The 25,747-nt window shown below is 41.4% G+C and overlaps 1 protein-coding gene across 1 annotated transcript in view; it reads left to right on the plus strand.

Moving 5' to 3' along the window:
- The window catches only part of gli2a (GLI family zinc finger 2a), an 81,451-nt gene that overhangs the window by 636 nt on the left and 55,068 nt on the right, over positions 1 to 25,747 (plus strand). The window contains exon 2 of the mRNA XM_029459660.1: positions 15,321 to 15,460. Coding sequence (XP_029315520.1) covers positions 15,346 to 15,460 — 115 coding nt within the window. The 5' untranslated portion in view covers positions 15,321 to 15,345. The remainder of the gene's footprint in view (positions 1 to 15,320; positions 15,461 to 25,747) is intronic.

The following is a 25,747-nucleotide window of genomic DNA, read 5'->3' on the forward strand; positions in this document are numbered from 1 at the left end:
GAGGCTTAGGGCAGCTTCACATCTCCTTTGCACTTTGAACTTATCTGACACAGGAATCCAAACATTTTTCGTCCTGCAACTTGATCCATATGGGAAGAGATGTGATCAGAAGGCTCGGCGCCAATCCCTCTACAGAGCTTTTAACAGTTCAACACTAACTGTTGTAGTGTTTGAAGTCTGCAAACAGGGAAGTTGCTTTTATGGTTCAATCTAAGATTTAAAAAAAAAAATCCAATTAAAATAGCATGCCTTTTAAATGTAAGTACATTTTCCAACATTAAGAACACCTGTTTGTTCTACCATCTCACCTTTCTAAGGCTTGAAGGAAAAATTATTAAAACAATTACAAAGTCAAACATTACGCTGTTGCAGTCTCCCACACACTCACTGCAGCACTTTACTTCTTTTAATCTCTTAATGACACAAAGCAAAGAAACAAACATGAGGCAGAAAGTGAGGAATGCAGTAGCAGCATGGACACATCAGTGACAGGACTGCTGGAGATGTGTACTTATTGTTGAAAGATTCAAAGTTTACTGTTTGCTCTCCAGCCTGAGCAGTCAACAAACACTTGACGCCTTTGTGGGGCCCTTAAGCAGCTATATTTGCTGTTGGCTTTTACTCCTATCTAACAGGCGCTGCTAATGATCTCCAAACTCATGTGTGGACTTATGAGTCCCACTTTTTTTCTTAGTTGTTTTTGGCCTACATTTAAATGAAAAAGAAACTGTTTTCTTAAAGATTTTCCCATATAATTCACATTTGAAAATCTAACTTGCTCCCTCCTTGGATGACGTTTTCTAGCATACTGATGAGAAACAGAAAAGTTGGAAAATTAAAAGAGCAGACTTTAAAAGATACGATTTAAGGACTAATTCAAGTAAATAAAAAAGTGTAAAAGTTTAAAATATCCACAATATTTGTAATCTTTTTTTTTAATTTCTAACTAGTAAGAGTATGTGCATGTGTGTTTTCCGCTTCACATGATGACAACCCCAGTCAGGGCTGAGGTGATTTGCATGAGAAAAAAAAGAAAAGGTTTTAGTGCATTTGGCCATTGTGAGGAATGAAGAGTTCCAACAGTTAGGGCCGACGGAGAGTGAAAGGAGTAAAGAATGGATGAGCCTATTCAGCTCATTCAGCCTCAGTTCGGGGGAGACCCATAGTGGCCATGTCACTTTCATCTCCACAGCCCAGCCCCTGTGTGCTGTTGTATGTATGCTGCTTTAGCCCCTCGTTTTCACACATCGCCTCTGTGCACAGGCCCCACTTTATTGATCTGGTTCCTTTTTCTCTTTTTTTGCCTCTTTTCTGGAAGTCCGCAGAAAAATTTAATGAACCAAATACTGGAAAGGGAGTGACTGGGTTGTGTGTGTGTGTGTGTGTGTGTGTGTGTGTGTGTGTGTGTGGAGGGGTATAGGCCGAGGAGGAGGAGGATGGGGGGGGGGGGGGGGGGGGGTTACAGCTTTTTTTGAAAGCAAATACCGATGAAGTCTAGCGTACAGGGACAGAGAGGAGGGTTGGAGGAGAGGGTGAAGTGGGTGAAGTCTGAGTGACTCTGAGGAGGGGGAGGAGCACACCCCACCACTCTCCCCCTCCTCCACCACAACCACCCACTCCTGCTGAGTAAACTCAAAAGTTGGAGTAAAAAAAGGAGAGAATGCCTTCAACCCCGACCCACCCCACTGCGACCCTCGTTTCACTGATACCGTACTGTACGGATGAAGCCGTTCAGCAGCCCGTCACCTCGTGTGGGGAGGAGGCTGGTGAAGAGGTGCTTCTGAGGTTTCTGTGGTTTTTGAAAAATGTTTGCACTGGAATTTAGTGGCTGTATATGAAGGGTAGCTGCTGCCTTTTCCCCTAAATCACTGTGAAAGCCCTGACCTGCTGCTGAACACACTGTAGTTGAGAGTGTCTATTATTCCCACTTTTAAGTCTCATCATCAGCGCGCTGAAGTCTTGAAGAACACGTTTTTAGAATCTAAAAATGCAGATCATTCTTGATTAGTTGAAGTAACAATAGCAAAACTATATTAAAACATATTAAATAGTAAATATTTGTAGTGAAAAATACACGTGTGAACATACAATAAATGACACTTGGATTATACGGCACGAGTGTGAGAGTTTGTAAAGAAATGTTTTGATATAAGTTTGCGGCCCACATTTACTTCCATTCATCAAGAATTGTGTGGGTTTGTTGATTCTTCGTTCACTGTGGGACCACGTGAAAACTAAAAACTAAGTAATAGTAGTAATTGATATACAAATTAAAATGAAAATATTCCTTTAATGTATTTCTGGAGTCATTTTGTGATGAGCTGTTGTTTTGGTGTACCAACCTTGCTCTTTGATCGGGAGGGATCAGAGAGAGAGAAATAAAACGGCACATTTCTCCTTCTGGCAACGACATCTTGCATTTTTTAAACTATTTTAAATTTCCAGGCACAGCAAAACAGTGAATCTGTGAGCAGCGAATGTTTGGTACTTTCACTTTAAAATGTCACTTTAACAAGTAATACTTGATGGTAATGAAGATTATTCTAGCATCAGTGATCTCGGGGACTCCGGCTGTCGTGGTGTCTTCTCTTCACAGAGGAAACAGGACTCATGTGCAGGGATGAATTGATGAGACTTGAATGGCCATTTAGGGGGCTGTAAAAGGCAGCTATGTGTTAAGCGATGGCACAGCGATCTTTCACAGTCAGCCTGCACTTGAAATGGAGGGAAAAGTGGGAGAGTGAGAGAGAGAGATGGCCGCTTACATTCATCTGTAGAGCCCTTCACTGAATCCCATCTCCTTTGCTTTGGCAGACGGCACTGGACAATCCCCGCTTGTTTTAGCGCCTGTTGTTTCTTTCCCCTCGAGGCATCCTGTTCACTCTACCTCAAGTGTGTGAGGTTAAATAGACTCACATCATATCTGGGTTGGGGTTGCACATTTCACACCCTCCTGCTTCCCCCTCTTTACACTAGAGCAGCTATGAGTGGGCACTCCAATCCCAGAACAGAAACAGAGGTCACGTTGAATTGTACCACCGGTTTCAAAAGAACACGTTCACACCATAAGGCCTCTAAAAACACACGTGGTTGAGAAACAGCGCAGAGCCTGATATGCATTTAACAAGCCATTTTAAGGGCTGTACCGTTAAATAACTGACAAGCTCATTACAGGCAGATTGACCTCATCAATCACTGGAGGCACTCCCTTTCGTCTGGAACACGAACGCACAATTGCAGCGGAAATAGGTTGTCTCTGGAAAACTGTAACTCCAAGTCATGCAACAAGGTCTAACAAGCCTCTTCAATTCTTAAACTGTAGAAGAAGAAGAAGAAGAAGAAGAAGAAGCACAAGCACAAGAAGCACTAAAGCATAGCCAGCTCTAGTATCTCTAAAAGGGAGGAAAGCTTAAACAGATTCCGTCTTGTATACAGTGTACTCTGTGTGATGCATGATGTGTCATCACCAGCACATCGCACAGATCTTCCCATCACATCCTGGCCGAACTCTTCACACACTCCTTCACTCGCATACTGAGTCATCGGAAACCCAGTTTCCCAAAAGCATTTCAGCAGTAACCTCATCATTGTCCATTGGCTTACAAAGGAACAATGGTGGTCGTAGCTCTGGGGTTTTCTGGGGAAACCCTGCCCAGGTCACGGGAGGTCACTTCATTGGTAGGAGGGGGATGGTGAATCTAATTTCATTATCTCAACACAAGATAAACTCCACTGACAATAGAAAGTGACAGGTTGTTTTTTTTATCCCAACACTTTGCATCTTTGTATTTGCCATCACTTCTCACAGCACATTTAGTCATGGGGTGATGGTTGAAATCACAATGTTAGGGTTGCAATGATTAGTCGATGAATTTTGCAACTATTTTAATCTTCTTATTTTTTATTTTGTTTTGATACATTTTTAGGAATAAAAATACCACAATACTCTGTTTCAAAACACTAGTGCTGAAATAACTAGTTGGTTGATTAGACAATAAACAATACATTATTTTGGCAAATCTTGGTATTCAAATTAAGTAGAAATAGCAATCATTTGTCTCAATTGTCATGGTATTATTCATTTTTTTCCTTTTTATTTCAGTTTGACTTGTCACTGTTGTTAACTGTTGTTGGTGGTTCAGGATCATCATATGTAGGATCAATATTGGATGGGCAATCTCCCAGATCTAGGTTTACAACTACAGATTATTCTCATTATCGATTAATCTGCCGATCTGTCCAGGGTGAAGTCTTTCACTCAGTCCAAAACCCAAATATATTCACTTTAATATGATATAGAACAGGGAAAACAGGGAATCTCCATTTGAGACGCTGAAACATAATGTTCAGAAATGTCTGCATTGGCAATTATTTTTACCAATAATACAAATAGCGATTCTTTATCTTTCAATTTACTAATTGATTAGTCGACTAATCGTTGTATGTATTGACTTTAATTGGACTTCAGGTTGACATAATTTGTTTTTTATTCCAATTTAAATGTAGCTGTGAGCTGGAATTATTTCATCCTAACAAATTGAATGAGTTGCTAAATGACTGAAATGCCCAAGTTCCAGGATATGGCCAGCCAGGACTGTGATATATAGTAATACCGTCCTGCATCAAGACAAAATAGGCAATTTTAAGAGATAATGTTGGTCTATAGTAAATAAAAATGGGTCATTGTTTTAAATAATTGGCAACATGTGTAATAATATGTTGGAATACGAGAGCTCATGGTTGCTTTTCTCTCTCCATCCTCCGGTAAAATAACTGAGATGTTAGCGCATCAGGGATATGACTGTAAGGAGAAGGATCATGATGTCCCTTCACTGTATCATTAACACTTCCTCGTCACACAAAACAGGCTTTGCTGTGTGACTGTGAGCTATTGAGATAGACTGACACTGGCTCACAGACAATGGCGTATTGTCTGCGATGTTTGCCGCGGGCCTTAATCTGATGCAGAGGCAGAGATTGGGGTCTATGCAGGGGCCACTGACAACAAAATGCAGCCAACATACAGAGAAAGAACGAAGGGAGGGAGGTGGGATCTGTTTGTGTTCCTAACTCAGGGGTTTGTGTGGGGGGGAGGGTAAGGAGTTAGTAAGTTATGATTTACACTAGGCCCTCCCATAGCTACAAAGTGCACGGAGCCTCAAGGGCAGGGCGGTTGGGCTCCTTTTCTTACGTTTCCATATGATGGGAGATATTAGATTCCAGATCGTGCTGACTCAGTGCCAGGCCACAGTCTCCTCTCGGATAGAAGCCGGAGACAAGATATGGAGAGACAGAGAGAGTCAGAGTTGAGCTTGGATATAGAGACATGTGGTTGTCTTTAGCGACAAGCTCCGCAACCGTACCCCTCCTCCCTCTCAACATGTCTGTTGCTGCCATCGTCTCCTCTCTCTTTTCTCTTGCTCTGGTGCATTGCCAAAAGGAGCTTTGCTCAGGTTTTGTAATCAGCTCATTAGAGAGAAAGTGGGATGAAAACCGCGCTGGTTACGTGTAGGGCCAGCTTGGCGTTGGGTTCTTTCCCTTGCGAGGTTCGGTAATGTCAGGCTGCTCTGAGGCTGAACTCAGCGGTGTCAACAGGTGGTCGTAGCACAGCAAAGCATTCCAGGAAAAAACTAGTTGGTAAAGAAATCTTCATGTCATTCTTGTTCTCAGTGTGGAAGTCTGTATGCATGTTTTATTTAGCAATAAAGGACACTATAGGAACCAAAGTTGCAAGTTAAAGAAGGCAACACGATTAACACACTCCTTGGGTTCACAAGGGATTGTAATGCGACTCTTGATAGATTTCATTAATGTCAGATCAATTACAACACACAATTAAAGGGCTATCCCCTGATTTTACAGATACATCTAAACGGACACAGCCCGGTTACTCAGTTGAGTCTCACGGCTCGTAAAACCTCCTTTCTGTCCCCTCTTGGTTTCCATGATCATCTTTTAGGTGTTTTAATACAGACAAACTCAGAATTTAGTCGCTCTCATTTACAACAGAAGGAGAATAAAACAGTAATTTAACTGCAGAATGCACTGTGGACGTAGTTAGATATAATTACCACAAGATCTCACCTGGTGAAATGCTCTGACAGCTGCTCCTGACACAAACACACACATACACTGACATCCCCCCAACTTCAACTTCCCGTCACCAGAGATCTGAGATCTGACTTGGACGTAGCAGCAGCTGGCTTGTATGGGCCAGCAATGCACAACCACAGACACACAGACTGTCAACTATCACTAGCACTTCTCCTGGAGTGGCAAATTCACCGCAATAAAGTGGAAGTTGAACCACAGTGAAACCTGAGTGTAGCAAATGCCAACTTTCATTTGGACAAATCTTTACTCACTGGCTTGTAGGCATATCCGCTGTGGTTCAAGCAGAGAGAGACACACACACACACACACACACACACACACACACACACACACACACACACACACACACACACACACACACAGCCAGTTTTGCTTAAGTAGTTGCAAGGTTATTGACAGCTGAAGCAGTCGAGAGTGAGTGCTAACAACACATTTAAGATGAATGACCCAGTCCAAATGCTTCAGAGAGGAAGCTGGCTCGACTCAGCAGCGTGCAATGTGGCACCAGTGACAGCTGTGACTTTTACACACAGACACACACACCTCCATTACATGGTTACAGGGTCAGTTTAGTGTTCATTCAGCTGTGAACTGTCAGCAATAAAAACATCACAGTTTAAACTCAAGATTATTTTTTACTATTAATGAATCTGCCAGTTAATGTATTGATAAAAAGTTCAGAATATAACAAATAGAAAAATGCACTTCTCAATTTTCCAGAGCCCAACCTGACATTGAATTTTTAAATTGTAAAGAAATGTTTTGATATAATTTTGCTATATATTAAGAATATCTGAGATGAGCACAATTGTTCACATTTAGCATTTTTAGCCACATTAGCAGCATGGCTCAAGGAATGACGATATCAGTTGGTCGGTCCGGACTAAATTATCTCAAAAACTATTGTATGGATTGCCATATCATTTTGTCCAGACATTCATGGTTCCCAAAGGATGAATCCTACTGATTTCGGTGAATTCTTCTCTAATGCTATCATGTGTCTGAAATCTGTTTTGTGAATTGTCTCTGCAACCATCGTGCATGAAACGTACAATCTTGGAACGCATTGGTTATTGGTCTGACGACGATTTAGCCTCTGGGGGCAAAAGCCAGCTTTTAAGGGGTTCTGGTGTAGCCCTCAAAAATCCGGGCCAGGACTTCCTTTTCCGTGGCTTATTTACTGTCCGATTAGCAACTTGAGACGCGGAAATGGAGTTGTAGTTGAGTGGCGATATCTACCACCCAAGTGTTTCAAAAGTAGCCAAGTAGTAGGCAGACTCTTAGATAACCGGTTATAAATTGTTGTCCATTCGTTTTCTGTCAATTGATTAATTGACTAACTGATCAAGCACTTCCTCCCGTAGCCATACCTACCTGTTGACATCTGTTAATTAAGGTTAAGTTTATTCTATACCATAGCATCAGTATCTGTTCTTTCACTGTAGTTTTTTGAAAACCCAAATTGCACCCATGTAGATTCCTCTCTGCCTGCTCGGGACTGTGTGTAGGCCATGAGCTCCACATCTGTTTTCTGTTGGTTGAGGGAGACGAAGAGATCAACCACAGGATATTGCCTTCACTAGCAGGAAAGGTCAGGTTCAGGGGTGGGGTAAGAACTCATCCACAGGCCTTTTCTTTGCTGTTTTAGATGCCTTTTATATTACATCAGTTGTTAGCTGCTCATTATCCTCTATCTTCTGCAATCCACTGGATGATTGGGTTTTGGTAAAGGATTTAAGTCCCCATGTACAGTTGGCAGATTGTAAAAGTTTGGAACTGATAGAAGATTATTTTGTCAAAGTGGAATGATGTGGAGAAAATATGTTTTTAAAACACTTAGTTTCTTCAATGATTACAAACAGGATTAACATAGGAACAGTCTTTCTCTAGGTCAATATGATAAATCATCTTGATTGGAATTTGAATCACCGACAGGTTAAATTTCCCTTAGTTACTGAGCCATGTGAAGCACTTAAACGGCCTGCTTATATAAAACCTGTCCCCTGGTTTGAGAAAGCATATTGTGGCAATACTCTCCTTCCCGCTTGAGTGACCTGGATCTATACATGTGTGACAGGCTGTAGTGATGTTGTTTCAACCTCTGAATCGGACTAATGGCTAATGTGTTTCAGTCAGACCTCTCACAATCTACTTCATGACCTTTTAGACCCAAGCTTCCAATCCTCACAGGGAGACGTTTCTCCAAAGAGTGATTCACTCATGGAGAATGTGCCCTGTCCCAGTCTAAACTTGTCTTCTCCCACAGGTCTCTGAAAGCTTGCCGTCCATTGCAGTGAACAAAAACATTCTCAGTCTGATATGAATTGCTCTTTGCGATGGCACCATGCAAATTTTGCTAGATTTTAAAAATGTTTTTGAAAGTATTTAGTTACACAGTAAAAATCATCAAATAAGACATTGGCTGATTTGGGCCACTTGGGGGCACCTGGAACAAGCTTAAAATAAAACAACAAATGATCACCAACTATCTAGCTAGTTGCTACTTTTGACTGCCATTTGGTGCTGGGCAGGTAGTGCACAGTGGGTTTCAAAAGCTGTTTCGCCGAAAACAGCTGCCTTGCTAGCTGAAGGATTCTAAAAACTCCCCGTTACCAAATCCGATCTTAGGGTAACTGCACAGTCGGGTGATAATTCTTGCTGAGTTTGTCGCTACGAGCGACACATTTCACATTGCACATAGTTATTTGATTATAGCTTCTTTAAAGGTTTGTTACTTTATCTCGTAAATCCAAAGGATTCTTCTAGGAATAAGCCCGATGTATGGGTACCGTAACATTAAATACAACTTATGATGGTGAATAGAACCAACCAATTTTCTCCGACTATATTAACTGTAAAAGAATACAAAAACCATATAGGGGTTAAGTGGTTTAATATACGATCTTGGTTTGTAACCAGCTTTTTGTTACATCTTCTTTCACCTGACCATGATTCCTTTTTCCTGGTTAAAACATTTAAATGATTGAAGTTGTCAGGAGTACAGTTTCAAATGTGGTAAACCAAAAGTGAAAGTTGGAGCTAACCTGCATTGCTGGCTTGACTTTATATGAAGCAGCAGTTGGAGGAGTATTGAGTTGGAATAAGAGGAAATGGATAACTATATAAACCTAGTGTACAGAGTACATAAACATGAGTTTACGTGTACAGAGAGGAAGTTGAGGTGTTATTGAAAGGTCTTGTAATAAGGATAAACCATCAGCTGAGATCTAAGTCCGATAAACACTGCCTTGTACCTCTCGGGTCAGACAGTTCATTTAATATTGATTAAGCTAAGAGGTGCCTCTCAAACTGTGGCTTACTACTCAAACACCATAATTCCTATTGTCTAAATATTTGTAAATTTTTGTACAAAAGATACGAACACTAAAAGTAACTAAGAAAAAGACAGAGAAACTGAGAAGACATGATGGGATACCATTTGACTTTTGTACCGTGTCAGCCAAAAACTAAAAATTAGCTGTGTTGTCAAAGGAAGGAAGTATGAAGAAAACATTTGGTGAGTTAAATTAAAGGTTTCTCATGAGACTGTTTCACAGTACCAGAGTTAGTCCGGCCAAGGAGGTTAGGGCTGGCCATGTGAGGGGAAAAACAGCTGTATTTTGTATGAATTATGCAAGGAGCTCTCTGGATTTAGTGAAGGTACAACTCAAGGACAGTGAAACAAGATGTCCGTGTGGACTCCCTCACCAACACCTAAACCTGTTCACCTGAGTGCCATTGTTTTTAGCCTTTTCCCCAAGGAAAGGGTTAAGAGCTGCAACAATGCACAACATGGATGGTTCTATTATGTATCACAGCTAAAATATGTTGTCATGTCTTTAAGAAAGAGTTACAGGTCACCCAAATAAGATAAGACACATATTTATTCATCCCCAAAGGGAAATGCAGGAGAGGTACAGGTAAAAGTACAAACCACACAAAGATAATACAAATATAAATATCATTTTAAATAAAAATTATGATAAAGTAAAACACTGAGTAGCTGGCCATAGATACCTGCACTGGATTTTGAATCGCTCTATCATTCAATCAAGATAGACTATCCCAGCCTATTATTGTTGCAAGCACTGTTGACAACAGAGACAACTGTTAGCACCTCTCTTAAACCTGTGGGTACTTCAGGACAACAGAAACAAGTTGTAAACACTTGACATATGAACACCTTTTAAAGTCGAACTTGTTAGTAAATGGTTGCCGATGTACACATGCAGCAGTTACAGTATGGAGCAACTTTAGCAATTATTTGCCTGGCAAAAATCAATTCACTCTCCTTTTAGCTCAGTTTTTGGTATCTTCTAACTCCTTAAGGAACTCCTTTAGCTGCTCCACTATGTTCACCAGCTACTTGCTCATTTGGTCTTTGTGTCGTTTTATTGATACAATAATGGATGAACACGACTTTTTAAAAGTGGTTTAAAATATCGTATTCTGCAAAGTAACGTAGAATAATAGCAAAACAAATAAGGTACAAGTATCTGTGCAGTAGATGAGTACATTTCCACCCCTTGCACTAAACAAGTTACTGTCTGTAACAAAGCAGCAGGCTGATAAAAAAACCCGACCAAAACAGCGCGACAAATTCTTTAAATCAGTTCTCAAAATAACACGTCAACAGAAATATGAAAAACAAAAGCATATTTTGGCTTTTGGGGCTTGTTATGTTAACCTGCATGAGTGCCACCATCAGAAACCAGAAACCTGAGCAGAGAGGTCTGCAGGTGGCGTCGGTGCAGCAGACCTCACCTATTTCTCTCTCATGTGTTTGCCAAGTGAGCAGAGTGTGGGACAGCAGTTGGTGGTGGTGGTTGTGTGTGTGTGTGTGTGTGTGTGTGTGTGTGTGTGTGTGTGTGTGTGTGTGTGTGTGTGTGTGTGTGTGTGTGTGTTGCCAGGAAAGAGAGCCTACCAGCATACGGATCACATTGACTGAAAGATAGGAAGGAAGAAAGTAAGAAGAGAAAAGCCTGGAAATATTCAAAATGAGAGGGCCTCTTTTGATGTGTGTTTGCATTCCTTTCAATGTTGGTGAAAGGGGAGCTGTTGAACGGTAGTGGAGGAGAGGAACACTTGAAACTGGCCGAGGCGCGAAGAAAAACACACACACCAGGTCTCATAACAAAAGTCCTGCGAGTCTGAGGGGGCTGAAGAGGAGTTCAGATAGAAAGAAAAGACGAGGCATGATACTGTTGTCTTTAAGTGAGAGATTAATACATAATTACACACCTGAACTGTAAACTCAAGTAATAGATCTCAGCATTCCCTCAGAAAAAGAATATTACACAAACCAGTGGAATTATCAGAAAACATTATGATTTTGACCTTGGCAGATGAAAACATAGCAGTGACTTTCTCCATTACTTCAGTCTTGTTCCTGTGTCTCATGTGGTAAAGTGGCATGTCTGGATGGTCCATCAGAGAGTGGAGGAAAATCATGATGTACAAACTCCACTATGCTCTTCTCTGGTAATATTTGCCATCTTGTACTCTATTGCCGCTCAAAAACGGACTATTCCTCTTACCTAAATAGCTATCATTAAATATAAGCCAGAACAAAGTCATTGTTCGGTGTGGGTGGACTAAGTTTGAAAACAGCATTTAAGAATAAAAGCAAACGCACAGACACAGATTCCTCACTAAACCTCACTTTCAATGTTTTTTAGATAATTCACTAAAGGCAAAGACATTTCTCAGTGGAAAAAAAAGGTTTTGTGGCTGTGTGGCAGGAAGGAACAAGAACAAAGCAGCCTCACTGTAAAACTTAGGGTTAAGGTTTCGGATATGGTTAGTCGAGCCTGACAAAAAAAGCAGCTTTGCATTGAAATGAACTAAATAAATCATTTAAAGTAGTAATCTGTAAATTCTTGTTTTGGGATTTTGCTGCTAAACAGACATTGCTTTGGTGTCCTGGCTTGGCACTTCCCTGAAATAATTTGGTAATCAGACAGTAAAGTCAATCCTGGGGTGTCTTTTCCCTCCATTTTAAAGCTTTTTGAGGTCTGTTCACTTCCTGTGATTGGTTAATACACCAGATGTGGACGTTTTCAGGATGTAGCTAGATGATAAAGACATGTTTGGACATAAGATTTATTTATGCAATATATATATTTTTTTAAATTATTATTTGACACCTTGTGAGTTTGGTGTGTGTGTGTGTGTGTGTGTGTGTGTGTGTGTGTGTGTGTGTGTGTGTGTGTGTGTGTGTGTGTGTGTGTGTGTCATGAGTGGGGGTAATCCTGCCCTGCTATCTGAAGTCCCCAGCCTGTTGTCACATGGCACAAGAGGGTGGGGAAAGGAGAGGGTGCGGGGGGAGGGGGGCTTATCCTGTCCGTGCCACAACGGGCTGCCCAGCCAACCAGAAGATGAGAAAAGAAGTGCACCCTTGTTGTTTGTTCGCCTTTGGCTCCTGCCATCTGTCCGCTTGGTGCCTGACACCTGTACCAGCCTGTCAGAGCTGGGCCTCCCTGTCATCGGGGGCAACGCAGGTTTGGCCTGTAAGGAGCCACCGGGGTGGGGGTCTCAGGGTGAAGTTGGGGCCACTTTTCAGAAATTAACTCAAATCTAGCAGCTTTACTTCGGCTATACTCAGACTGCAGGAAAGATTTGCCTCCACCGTGTGAAAATCACAAATAACATGAAATTTGATCTTTTAAATTCTGATTTGGGACCCTTTCATACAGGTCTGATTTCTTACCTTAGTCCGTTACTCTGACCTTAGTCTAAACAGTCGTATTGTATTTCATGAGACCTTTACGTCACTCTAGATCAACATTTGTCACAATTCTGCACTGGCGGGAGTCACGCGGTGAATCCAAACATGGAGGACGGCTGCGATGTCCGTGGAGGGACAGTGTTCGCTATCATCTGCTCACGAAATTTGCTGGCTTCCACATAACAACTTCTAAATGAGGTCTTTGTTATTGCTCTTTTGCACATGAGTTAGTTAGTTCAGGACTGTGACATTTTACAATACAAACAATTTGAACAGCCAAAAAAAAAAATTGGATGTGAGTAATACATCTGAATTGAGCACTAAGGTTTGCAGTGTGAGCGTAACCAGTTTTTAGATCCCATAAGCTGCACCTACTAATTCTATTTTTAATTTTTTAGGTAAATGACCTTTACAGGTGCTCGTACTCCAAACCTCTCCTCATCAAAATATTGGCTCGAGGTTCAGAGGCAATTGGAAAGCAAATAGTTGGCATGCTGTAAAAGCATGGAAACAGCTATTAATGCGGTGCCAGATGTTCATCAGACGCTGATGTTAAGGAGAGGATTCTCAGTTATTTCTAAGGGGCAGGCTGCTTGAAAGGCAAACTCTGTTGCTGTGAGCACTGGTGTGTTCATGGGCACATCTTATCTTTGCCAAGAGGGTTCACTTCCAAAAGAGCCGCTTTTTTGGCCAACTCTAAATAAGATAAAAGCCCATGAAAGAGCACATTAAATTCTATCACAAAGGTGATGTCAGAGTGACGGAGTTCTCCAAGACGAGACTCGAGCAGGTTTTGGCACAAGAAAAAAAGAAGCAGATGCAGCCTAAACCTGTTAGTCACCCACCTTCTAATCGGCTTACATTGGCTCGGTGACAGGCGACTGGCACCTCCGAAGGGTCACAGACATTGCTGCTAATACACACACGTCACAACCAAGGATGACATGTTGGATATCCACATGAAACCAAAACCAGCACTTCACACATTCGGCTTGCAAGATCACTGAACAATCACATTTTCCTCTCAATGACGGTACCATTCTCAGCTCTCATAATTATGTATTTGCGTTTCCATATTCTCATACCCTCTGGTGTTACATACAGTGTGTTTTTAAGGCCTTTGATTCGGTTTTTTATAGTCTTTCTTACAGCCAAAAATCATATTTGTTTTCCTGACTTGAAATTAATTTCCGGATAGCTGTTTCAGGGTGTTGTTTGTCTCCTTTGGGCACAAGTCAAGCCATAAACACTTTTGTTTTACAAGACTTGAGACTGCAAAAGGATTTCGTGTCAAGTTTTAATCAACTGACTTCCCGTAGCTGCCAACAGGTGTGAGGAGTGAACTGAAGTGCTTCATCGGGATGCCCCAAAGCATTCAGATGCATACTAAAATGTTATTTACTTCTCCAAACATGGAAAGAAGTCCCTTTCCTCGCACCTGTGAAACATTAAGTCAGCCCGTCTGATTACATCCGTTGCTCGGTCTTGCCATAATGTCATCTCAGCGCTCTGTCGACATTTTCTCGGCAGCGTCTGAAAGCAGGTGTTAAAGCGAAGACCGCAAGCTAGCAGGAGAGTGTGGAATGACTTCTCCTCTCCCAGGCCCGGACTGGCTCTTGTTTGTTTGCGGCAGAGGATGATCTTGTAGGTCCCACCAAGTCAAACAAATGGCACGTTGCCAAGTCATCGAAGCCATTCACACAGACATGAGGAGGTATTGACACAGTGTGTGCGGCTAAAATCTCAGCGCTAAGGGCCACTCACATTTACAATTGAAAAAGAAGAGGACTGTGAAGTAATTACATCAAACTGAGAAACCTGTCTGTGTGTTTAGGGCCTGACCTGACATAAGTTACACGAACAGAATAAGTACGTACGCAAATCACAGTGTACACATCGTAATACACTTTGATTTTTAGTACTATATTGAAAACAAAGAAGCTAAATGGTCTGGTTTTTGACAAAAAAACTAAACAGAAACAGATAAGAAAAGTCATTTCAAAATGTTATATATTCAGCTTGAATGAGAAATAGAGTGTGTGAAGAAGCCAACGTCAGGAGTATGAGCAGTTTTGTAAGAAGCATACAATATTTTATTACAAATGTAATTGTTTATCTGCCGCATTCCTGACATTAAAATCACATGTCTTATTCTAAAGAAAGCTTCCACTCGCGGCTAGTTGCTCCTCCTTCTCCACTAGCTTCTATAACTCAATGCGATCTCTTATTGAGGTTCCTGTCATCTGTCATTGTGAAAAGGTTAAACATGTTTTTGGGGTTCACTATCCCATATTGTAAGATAAATCAATATGTGCCACCTTTCTGAAAAACCTCCTGAAATGAACAAGGTTAAGCAAATCATTTGTTTGAATAAAGCAAAACTACATATCCAATTTCCTTTTTTTATGATTTTCTTTTGCATAGTCACAGCTAAGATCAGATATTTGACCTAACATTAGTGTCCTTCTTGCCTCTCCAGGTTGCAACAGAAACTGAAGCGCAGTATGGAGACTTCCTGCCCAACAGCCACTGAGAAGAAGGAGTGTAAGGATTCAGGTCTGGACGGCAGCAGCTTCTCAGAAATCCCCAAGAAGCCTTTGCCCACCACTCTGACCAGAGGTACAGCTCTTTTCTCATTTACCCTTTATACTCCATATTTAACACAGTAAAGACTTAAAGTAGGTATTACATACATAATAGCTGGTGAGAAAACCAGCAGCAGTTTCAGCTGTGTTCATTGTATCCTCTTGTATCCTTTTGTTTTTCTGTGGGATCATGTACTCCGCAGTGCAGTGTAACATTATGGCTACTCACATAAGTAGCTGGGTTGCAAATGAGAGTTAGACCAAGAGATGGGGGCCGCGTGTTTCAGAGATGTCAAGGAATGGGTGATGAAAAAATGTTATAATGAGGTCGAAAGACCTTGTTCTCACCTCCCGAGTGTAAATTTCATGAATTACTAAAGAAGGCTGGCATAGCAGTGGACTACATGGTGTATCAGAGTCTTCGTATAAAGGCTGGGTGGAGGAAAGCACCTTTGAAATGCTAAGAAGATATCATATGATATTGTGGTGTTATTTCTGCTTAATGATGGGCTTGGTGGCCTGCCACAAGAGGAGCCACCAGCATTAATTGTTTAGGGATGCAGGGTGAGAAACTAGGACGTTTCAGTGCGCCCTCCCTGGCACCTCCACAAAGAGGCCACAAGACTTTCAAACTAGCAAAGAAAGAATATTGCGCTTGCCACAACATTAATTATTAAGTCATTTACACAGTTATGACCATTGTGTGTCATGTGGATGAATTTTCATAACCTTGCAGCACTGAAAAAGAGTATTCTGTACCCATCAGGGCTTATTTGTGCTTGTGAGGCACCACAGAGGTTGCAGATTCCTGCTATGAAGGGGTCATAATTAAAAAATGAGAGCTCATGTTTTCATGAGTGAATGTGTGATGAAAACTCCTCGTAACGAGGTTTGAGGACCTTGCTCGAGCCTCTGAGGTACCAGTGTTATAAATTACTAACGCCTGCTGGTGGACACTGAAACCCCTCAGGAAGACGCACTGGCTTCATCTGAGGGGCCACTGCAGGAACATGTCATTCAAGTTTTACTGTTTAATGAAGGGCCTGGTGGCCTGCCATCACAAAGCTCACTTTGTCACACGGGGGAAGAGTAAAAGTAGGACGTTAGTATGTCATTAGATAGTTTTAATGCTCTGCTTTTGTTTTCAATATGATTATTCTCTCTTTTTATTTGAACTGGTTCTCAAATTAGTATGCATGTGGAAACAAAAAAAATGGGGCAAATGTGAATAAATCAAGTAGCTTCTTTGTAAAATGTAACTGGCTTACTTAAAGGTCTTATTTTATTCAGCTTACTTGTATTTGAAATGGAATTGCAAAGTACTCCAAGGCATGCAGACTGCATTATCGTTGTTTTAATCTTAAGAATGAAACCGCACAATACAAGAGTGTAACTTAAGCAGAAACATCCTGAGAACATCTTGTTCACCCTAATCCGTTGTGTCAGCTGGCCATGATTCTCATAACTTGTTTCATGAGAGCTCACTTTGCTTGTGTTTATAGAGACATGTCTTGCCCTGTAGACTGTCTGTGTCTCTGAGTGTGAAGACATAATGGAAGTGTGTCTGGCCGCTAATGCAGAGTGTGTGTCAGGGTCCAAGGGAAAGTAAAGTAAAGTAAAGGAAAGAGGATAGAGGCCAGGGATGCTGGCACAAAAGTGCAGGTCGGGTTCGGTCCATATGATAGGAATCAGGCTACTTTCTCAGGGCCTTGTTAATGGTTTTAAATGGGCACCCACATTCTGTGTGACAGCCTCCATCTGTCTCGCAGCTACAGGGCGTGCTTCCACAGGCCGGCTCTTGCAACCTGACTCTCGGGCTCTTGGATTTACGAGTCTGTGTCGGCTCTTGCTTTACCGTGTCAGAGTAACATGTGTCCAGATTAGGTACCAGGACTGTAAAACATCTCACGGTTTCAAAGGAATACCTATGATTGATGCACACCCCTGCTCTTCACTTCACACCAAAGACTAGCATATGGACGCTCAGATGTGCTGTGGAAGAGTGACGCTTTTAAACACAGATCCGCCAACTTGTTGTTTTACGACCCTTATTATATTGTGAGGAAGTTTTCCAAAGAGCATTTTTCCATCATCCCTCACTTTGGTGTTGACTGTACGAGGCCAGTGGAGCACACAAGCTTGCTAACACTCTTGATTATTTCTGCCTAAGCTGTGTGTTATGCTCATCTTTCTTAAAGTTCGGCCGTAGCTTCCCAACAGAGATTGATGTTCTTCAGCATAAGAAACACATTGTCCACAGATAATTATTCACAGCTTTGATGTATCTAAGGAGGATGCCAATGAGAGGCACAACAAAAAAAAAATTCCTCACTTTTGTCAACACTTGCTGTCTCACTTGTACTCAAACAAGAATGTAGCATTAAATCACCAGACCTCCAGCTTTTCCTATGAAAATAGATGGGCCGCAAGCGGGACTCCTGTGAGTGGCTCCTGTAGCACAGATGGATGAAGAAGAGAAGCGTGGTGTAATTAGTCTTGCACGGAGTAGAGTGTGTCTTTGCGATAAGGAGCCGTGTGTTAATCATGGCCAAGTCTTAGATGGAGGTAGAGCCTGAAGGGTCTCCACTGGGTCTCCGCAATGGCCACAAGGCCTTTCTCTGAAGGGTGCTCTGGAGCGGGTCATGCCCCCCCCCTCTCCCCCAGCTCCTTCCCCGTCCACAGGCCTACTCCAAAGGGACAGCCACTAATCTTCCTGAGAAAGAGATTTCTGCCTTTCTTTCTATGTTCCTAAATGAGGCTCTTACGCTGCTGTGGTTCCACAGTCCGGGTGAGAGGTGGAGGAGGGGGTTGGGGGATTCAGTGACCAGGGTTATGCAGGGATGACCGCATTCATGCCAGACCCTTGTGCCCCCTTTTGGTTTAACTACTTGGCCCTCCACCTTAGTTGAAAGAGTCAGAGAATTCATCTCCTGATGCCTGAAGTATTCTACTTAGCAAAAAAAGAAAATGAAAAATACATTTCCATTTGTTTATCAATGATTCACCGCGTGTTACCTTGAATTCTTCAGACATGCCTGCATTGTTAACGAAGACTCAAAAAACTGAGAAAATTCTTGATGATTTGAAGTAAATGCTGTTTAGCAACAGCACAACTATATCAAAACATCCGTTTACAAACTCGCACACAACTCGTGCAGTATAACTCATGTCTATTAAAACACTTCCGCATAACATTCTCATGCTTGTGTGGTGTTATACGTGGCCCCCATTTACTTAAATTCATCAAGACTTTTCTTTGTTTTTTATTCTTCGTTCACCGTGGGAGAAAAACAAAGTTTAAGCAACACGGGGTGAGTAATATATACATAAAAGGTCATTTTGTGGTTGAAGTATTTCTTTAAGTGTGCAGCGCAATGCAACTTTATGTATCTTTGCTATTTAAAGAAATACTACAGATCGAGTTTCGAGGCTGAACATGCAAGAACCACCTCCCCTGGCTCTGAAAGCCTCTAAACATGTCATGGATTTCATTTTTAATAGACCAAAGTACATGTTCGTATTCCCAGTGTTGAGAAAGAATCTGCTCTATCAGGTGTCATCTACAGTAACATTTTGTTACAGCATATCAATAATGCCTTTCCTGATACTTGAGAAGACCTGCAAGCAACAAGCTTACAGGAAGGCCTATTGACCATGTCCCAATGTTGTTTATTTTCCTGTCAGGGTCTATAGCCGCACACTTTCAGGAACTCACTGCTGTCCTCCAACAATGACTTCAAGAGAGACCGATATTGTTTCTATCCCGGAATGACTTTCAATGGCTTTCCATTTGCAAATTTATAGCTTCATCATCTGCAGAGTCAGTTTACACTTAGACGTCATGCCCAATATGTCCACCATGGGCTTTTACTTTGCTGCACACATCTAATGCAACTAGAGCTGCAACGATTAGTTGACTAATCAATCGAAAACTAGTCGTTTGACAGAAAAATGATCGGCAACTTTTTTTGATAATCCATTAATCGTTAAAGTAAAAAAAAATGATGCTGAAATAGCAGAAACTGCCCTTTGCAGCATCTCAAATATGGAGATTTATAGTTTTATATCAAACTGAATATCTTCTGGGTTCTGGGTTTACAAGACATTTAAAGACATCGCCTTTTTCTTACATTTTATACAACATAAAATAAATCATTAAAAATCGATAATGAAAATAATCGTTAGTTGCACCCTTAAATGCAACATTACATCCAGTTTTCTTCATTAACATATTGCCAACCAGCCTTCTTAAAAAAAAAAAAAAAAACCCTGCTGAAATAGTTCATTACTTCATGTGGCTCTTATAAACAGTTAACTTGGTCCCTTTCAAGTCATTCTTCCACTCCCCTCCCAGCGTCCATCCTCGCATCTCTTTTTCAGTCTTTCTTATCTAGAGTTTCATTTTGTTTACTGGCTGGCCAAGACTGGATTTAAAGATTAGACATGCTAAGTGAAAGCAGAAGGGGGACATCTTGTTTTTTAATTGTTTAGTTTTTTGGCCTTGATGATTGCTGTGTAAGCCCAAAACACAGGTTTTTGAGTCCCGAGTACTCGCTGAACTTGCAGCTTGTATCATCATTCATTACAGGGCGTTCTCATCACAGAGGGGCTGGCCTACATACGTAGAGAAGGGAACTGCGGTATTAGTGTAAATCTCCTCCGGTGATTGGTAACAATTGTTCACAAGGATTTGAAGCCTAATATACTGAATATAGATGTATTATCATTACTTTATTTTAATTTAAGTTAAAACTGAATTATACATTAGTTTCCTAGATTATTTTTAATATGTACTTGAAATACGTAAGCAAAGGAACCACAAGCTGAATCCATCCACAGAGTTCAGAGGAATTCTTAACAAGGTCAAAGCACTGGAGAGACTTGTCTAACTAGTTTTGAAAAATAATATCATAAGACAAATGTTTATTTTGGTGACTGTCATACAGGTAAATATTAAGCAGCCTAGTCTTCAAATTGTGTTTTCTGAGCCTATGCCTTTACTATGTTGACTGCATGGAGCACTGACAGCCTTTGGAAGCTCTCTAATGTGGTTTTGAAACGTAAATCAAGGCTCAAATGAGAGAACAGTTCTGATATTGGTTGTTTCTTTTGGAACGCTCTGCCCTTGCTTCAAAGCAACCAGAGTTAAAAAAGCAACGTGGTATGCTTTGGGCAATGTCTGTGAATATAAATCTCTCTGTTCCAGAGGCGTCTACACACACAGCGCCCAAAGACAACATGTTACATTCCTCGCCATTTACAAGCAGTGTGAGAGGAGGTGGAGGCAATATATGGATGCTTTAGGGGATTAACCAACACCCCGTCTGCCAGCTTTCTCTCCCTATCCCTCGAGTCTCTCCCTTCTCCCTCGCTTGCACTTCCCTTTTTCTTTTTGTGCTTCATCCTCTCTTAAACAGAAAGCTCTTTCCCAGCATGCAGAGTGTAATCCATGCCCCTGCCTCTAAGACACTTCCTGCCTGTTTTGTTTGTTGATGGGAATCAGCGCAATAAGGTGCCATGCTCTCCCCTCTTCTCTAAGGTGTCGCCTCAGGCAACCGTTTTCTTTTGACTGTAAGATGCCGCATGCTATTAAAGAACTTGTTGAAAGCCCATGCCCGTGCATTTTTATGCTGTCAACTCTTAACCTCCTTGACCCAGTGTAACTCTGGGTCTGACTTGAACTACCAGTCTGACTACTTTTATCTGCTAATGTAGCCCTAACACTCACAGTTCAAGTGAAGCAAAAATAAACGTCCGAGGAGTTTAGACGTGGTAAAACAAAAATGTGTGCTAGCTGTAAACACGGGCGGGAGGCTCTTATGTAAACAGGCCTGGTTCCTACGGGTGAGTTGGTCTAAAGGCGGACAGTTTGTGGTCAGACTCTTCCGGTTCGTATCCCCCCCCCACACCCCATCACCACTCCTCGCCTGCAGACACAGCTGTGGTCCGCCCTCGTAGACACGCTGCTGGAGGACAAGGATCAATCACAGTGCTACACGGAGCAAAAAAGCCCACTCACCCATGAGGAGTGCATGTCTGCAGTTACTGAGGCATCAATATATAAAACAATAAACACCTCAAAAAGTTTGCATCAGCATATATCTCTCCATGGAGAATATTTTATTACATTTTCCAGACTTCTATTCTTTAGACCCCCCCAACAGTTCAGATGTGTCTCAACCCGAGCATGCCGGTCGACAATAGTCTTTACATTTAATGCCTGCTGTAATTGTATTTTAGCGGAAATAGATTTTTGCCATCAATGAAATTCCTCCTGAGGGAAACGCTGCTTCTTGAAATTACAGGTCTAAGGTTTCACTGTTGCTGATCTCCAGTCTCTGCTAACATTTAACAATTAGCCATATCACTGAGAGCTCTGGGGCACAGTCACATTGCGGCAGAGTTGTTCATACAAACTGTATCACCTGCCAGCCAGTGGTTGAACTCGGGGACATGAGTTCAAAGTTTTAAATAAAACGGTTGTGGCCAGAAACAATACCAAACAACCCTGCCCAGTCAGCGGCTAGGTTTTGCAGCGAAGGAATTCCATAAACAGTTATGAAAAACTAGATTTTTACAATATATTTAATACAAGGTCACATCCCCAGGAGGGGGAATCTTTCTCCACATGGAGTGTAAGGCTGTGACACTGGCCGTCCCTAATGGTCTGATTCCAAAGACAGGACGCAGATGAGTCGCAGTAATGTGTGTGACCAGCAAAATAAGCAGATGAGGACGCCTCAGTTAATACAATGGACGCAGGTATAACAAACAGCTGCCCACAATTAATTGGCTCTCGGAATATGTCCCAAAAACAGGATCAGAGGGGAAAAACTAAAAGGCTTTTTAAACAAATGCAACATATCAACTTTTGTGCCGTTTTTGCTTTCTGCAGTTTGTTATTTAATTTCTTATTTTATATTCAACTTTTACTTTTAAGGCAATTATAAATTCAGTATGTATGGGGAAATCTAATTTTAAAGGTTAACGCAGAGATTTCAATAGCATCTCACCTTCTTCTTCAAATTGAGCTCAAGTTTCATCACATGTTGGTCACATGGTAACAAGTGGACAACAAACACTTCACTTGTACTGGGAAGGTTAAAATAATAGTTAAATAGAAAATATGCTCATTTGTTTTCTGTGTAAGTAAGATGAGAAAATTAATATCTAATTTCCGTGTGTTAAGTACGGAGCTAGAGACAGGCAGCGATTAGCTTAGCTTAGTTTACATATTGGAAGCAGGGGAAAAAAGCCAGTTTAGCTCTAGCCAAAGTTTATAAAAATACCCTTATAGAAATGTAGAAATGTACCAACAACAATTTGTGGTTTTAAGGGGGAGTTGTAAGCATTTATTGGCAAGACTTCTTCGCCATCACTGTGAGATTGGCAGGCAACCATTTACTATAGGACACCGTGAGAAGACAATGAAATATGGTAAAATTCCCTAAAAAGCTTGTAAATTGACATTTTGTTGAGATTATTTTGTCATACATAAAAAAGAATGGAATATAATTCTAGGAACAATTGTGTGTGAGAAAATGATCCACTAAAAAGGTGCAGGTACTAGGTCTTCAGGACCTTTCAACCACATCTCTGGTCTTCTTCAGCAAATGGAACTAGCTCGGGTGTCATGGTCACATCCCATTTATGACACCTAATGAAGACTGTGAGATGTAGTTTGTAGGCTCTGATAAGCTTCTAAGTAGACATTGAGTTTAATTTATTTTGCCAGACAGAGTAGAATAAAGTAGGGTTTATAATTTTTCCTGCACAGTTCCTCTTGTACTTACTCCAGGATGAAAAAGGATTTTCTGTCGGCCATAAGCATCCATTTGCTTCAATATGTCATATTCCTAGTTAGAGTTAAGTGCTTCTGGACTGCGCTACTATAGGTTACTCTGCTTTGTAATCACAGCAAAGACTGTCATAAGGCGATTGTATAGTTGTCTTGTTCCATCAGAGTAAAAAAAAGAAGAATGAAGAAAATGCTGCCATATGGAAAACTGGTTTGTAATGTCATTCATCTTACAGCTGCAGGAAACAGAAATAAAGACATTTGTTCTTTAATAGCTGGGTAGCAACAGATGATCGAGTGCTGACCCTGGCTGGGGTTGTCAGGGTAGTTTCTTTGGTATGAAAAAAAGCCACACTATCTTTACAGGATCTGTCTGAGATTTGAATCTTACATTTTTTCCCAAACATTATGTTTGCCCTTTGGCCGATACATTTACCCAAAGTGCTTCACAGTGCCACTTTAAGCTTGGATGGCCTCGGTCCAATTATATGTTGATTGTACGGGAAAGGAGATGCGTAGTTTCATTGTTACCTTCTTTGTCTTTTTTAATTCACTGTAAACCAGTAATGATTTAACCTCTTAACGGGTGGACGGCTGCCTATTTCCTGGTGTGCCCTGTGTTGTATACAGTCAGCTGTAGTTGGAGTTTTTACGCAATGCCAAATATAGTTAGAAAGCTTCGAATCTCGTCGATTTAGTGAGAAAAACTGTTTTGAGATCAAAATCACAACAGTAAGTTGTTACCTTGTTACCTTCTATGTTTTGTTTTTTAATTCACTGTAAACCAGTAAAGATTTAAAGTGCAACCTGAAACTCATGAAATCATAAATGACAGAGCAATAAAGGTTTATAAGTGAAAATGTGAAGAAAGAAGTATGATGCTTTAGTCCAGTAACAGATGAACAACAAATTAGACAAGTTTCACTGTCAAACCCATAATGTTCAACGTCAGTCATCCAGTCATTCACTCACATAATGCCAACAATGAAAATACCTTCAAACCCTCTTTCAAAATAACATCCATAACTTCTGGATTTAAGTTTTGTTCTACGAAGACATAATTACACTCCTGTTTGCGATTGAGGCTCTTCGCTTTGCTTTAGTTGCATTACGTAAGTGGAAGGAGGCGGCTGTCTAATAAACAGTCTACAAATGAAAAGGGTTTGTTGAATGAAAAGCCTGTGTGTGTTAGTATAGCGTGTAAGCCTGTTGTGTTTTGTTTGCCAGGTGATTTCCCCAACGGTGTTAGCTAAGCCTGAGAATGTTTGGCGCTGGCTTCAAAGAGCAGCAGGGACATCCCCTGGCAGTGGCGAATACAGACATGTTCACTGGAGACATGGATCTGACGTGCACAGCACTGCAAGAAGACTGTTTATCAGCTTGACCACCATCATCTTCTGTAGAAGCAAAAATGCCATTACCTGGTTCTAATTGTTCTTTTATCAATTGTAAATTTAGTTAGTTTTAGACTAAAAACCAAACACAACAGGAAATGGAGGACACCTTGGCTCTGTGAAAATGTGTTTGTAATTTTCACATTAGATTTTCAGAGTAGGTATTGATTTATAATAGTTCATGCAAGACTAAATGTTTGTAGGCTACTGTATGTGATCCAGCTATATTGTGCTTCAAAGGTTCAATGTGTAATTCCAAGCCACCTCCTCCAAAGAAATAGGGTGCAACATTTCACCTCTAAACTGGGTCTATACAATTTCTAATGTTTACATTTTAGCTGTGGTAGTTTGGCATATTTATTGTATTCTAATTTATTATTTCTATTACATGTATATGTATTGCATTTACTCCTGTGTAATGCCTGTCAGTCATTCAGCAGGGCAAGAATGCCAAAAAATCGACCAAACTGCTGAAACTCAGAGCCGGTCAAAAAACTCTGCTGTCTTATAATCTTCACGTGTTTCTGATCATATTTGTAACGTTACTTTGTTTATTGGACTAAATCCAAAATGGCAGAAACTAGAAAACGACCCGCATATTCGTCTCATCTTCCCGGTCGCGGTTCAGCCAGGAGAGCAGCCCGCCGGGGAGGAGAGAGGTCGGCAGAGCCGGCACTCTGCAGCCTCCGTCAGACGGAGCTCAAGTCTCTTCGGCTGCTGAGAACCAGCCAGAACCAACTCCAGCCCTGCAGTCACAGCTGCTGGACCTGTGTAACGGCAGCAAAGGGGAGTCTGCAGTTCCCCGGTGCTGTGGCTGAACTCCAGCTAACTGCTAAGTGAAGCTACGCTGGTTCCCGAGGCTGCAGACAGATATACACTCAGAGAAACAGCCACCTGGCAGCTGTGAGGACAAAGTGGGGTGGGGGGGGTTGTTCTTGTTTCTGCCACACAATAAACAAACTATAAAACAGACACGGAACATGGCTGTAATATTTACAAGAGAGTCAGACAGCTGTACTTCTTCTCTCTGTACGGAGGCAGACTGGAGCTACAGTGACTCACTATCACCTCTAGAGGAACAAGTGGTATTACAGACTGGAAGGTGCGCAGCTAGCTAGATAGCTCTGCA

Source organism: Cottoperca gobio, chromosome 21 (assembly GCF_900634415.1).
Source record: "Cottoperca gobio chromosome 21, fCotGob3.1, whole genome shotgun sequence".
In the NCBI taxonomy this organism is placed as follows: domain Eukaryota; kingdom Metazoa; phylum Chordata; class Actinopteri; order Perciformes; family Bovichtidae; genus Cottoperca; species Cottoperca gobio.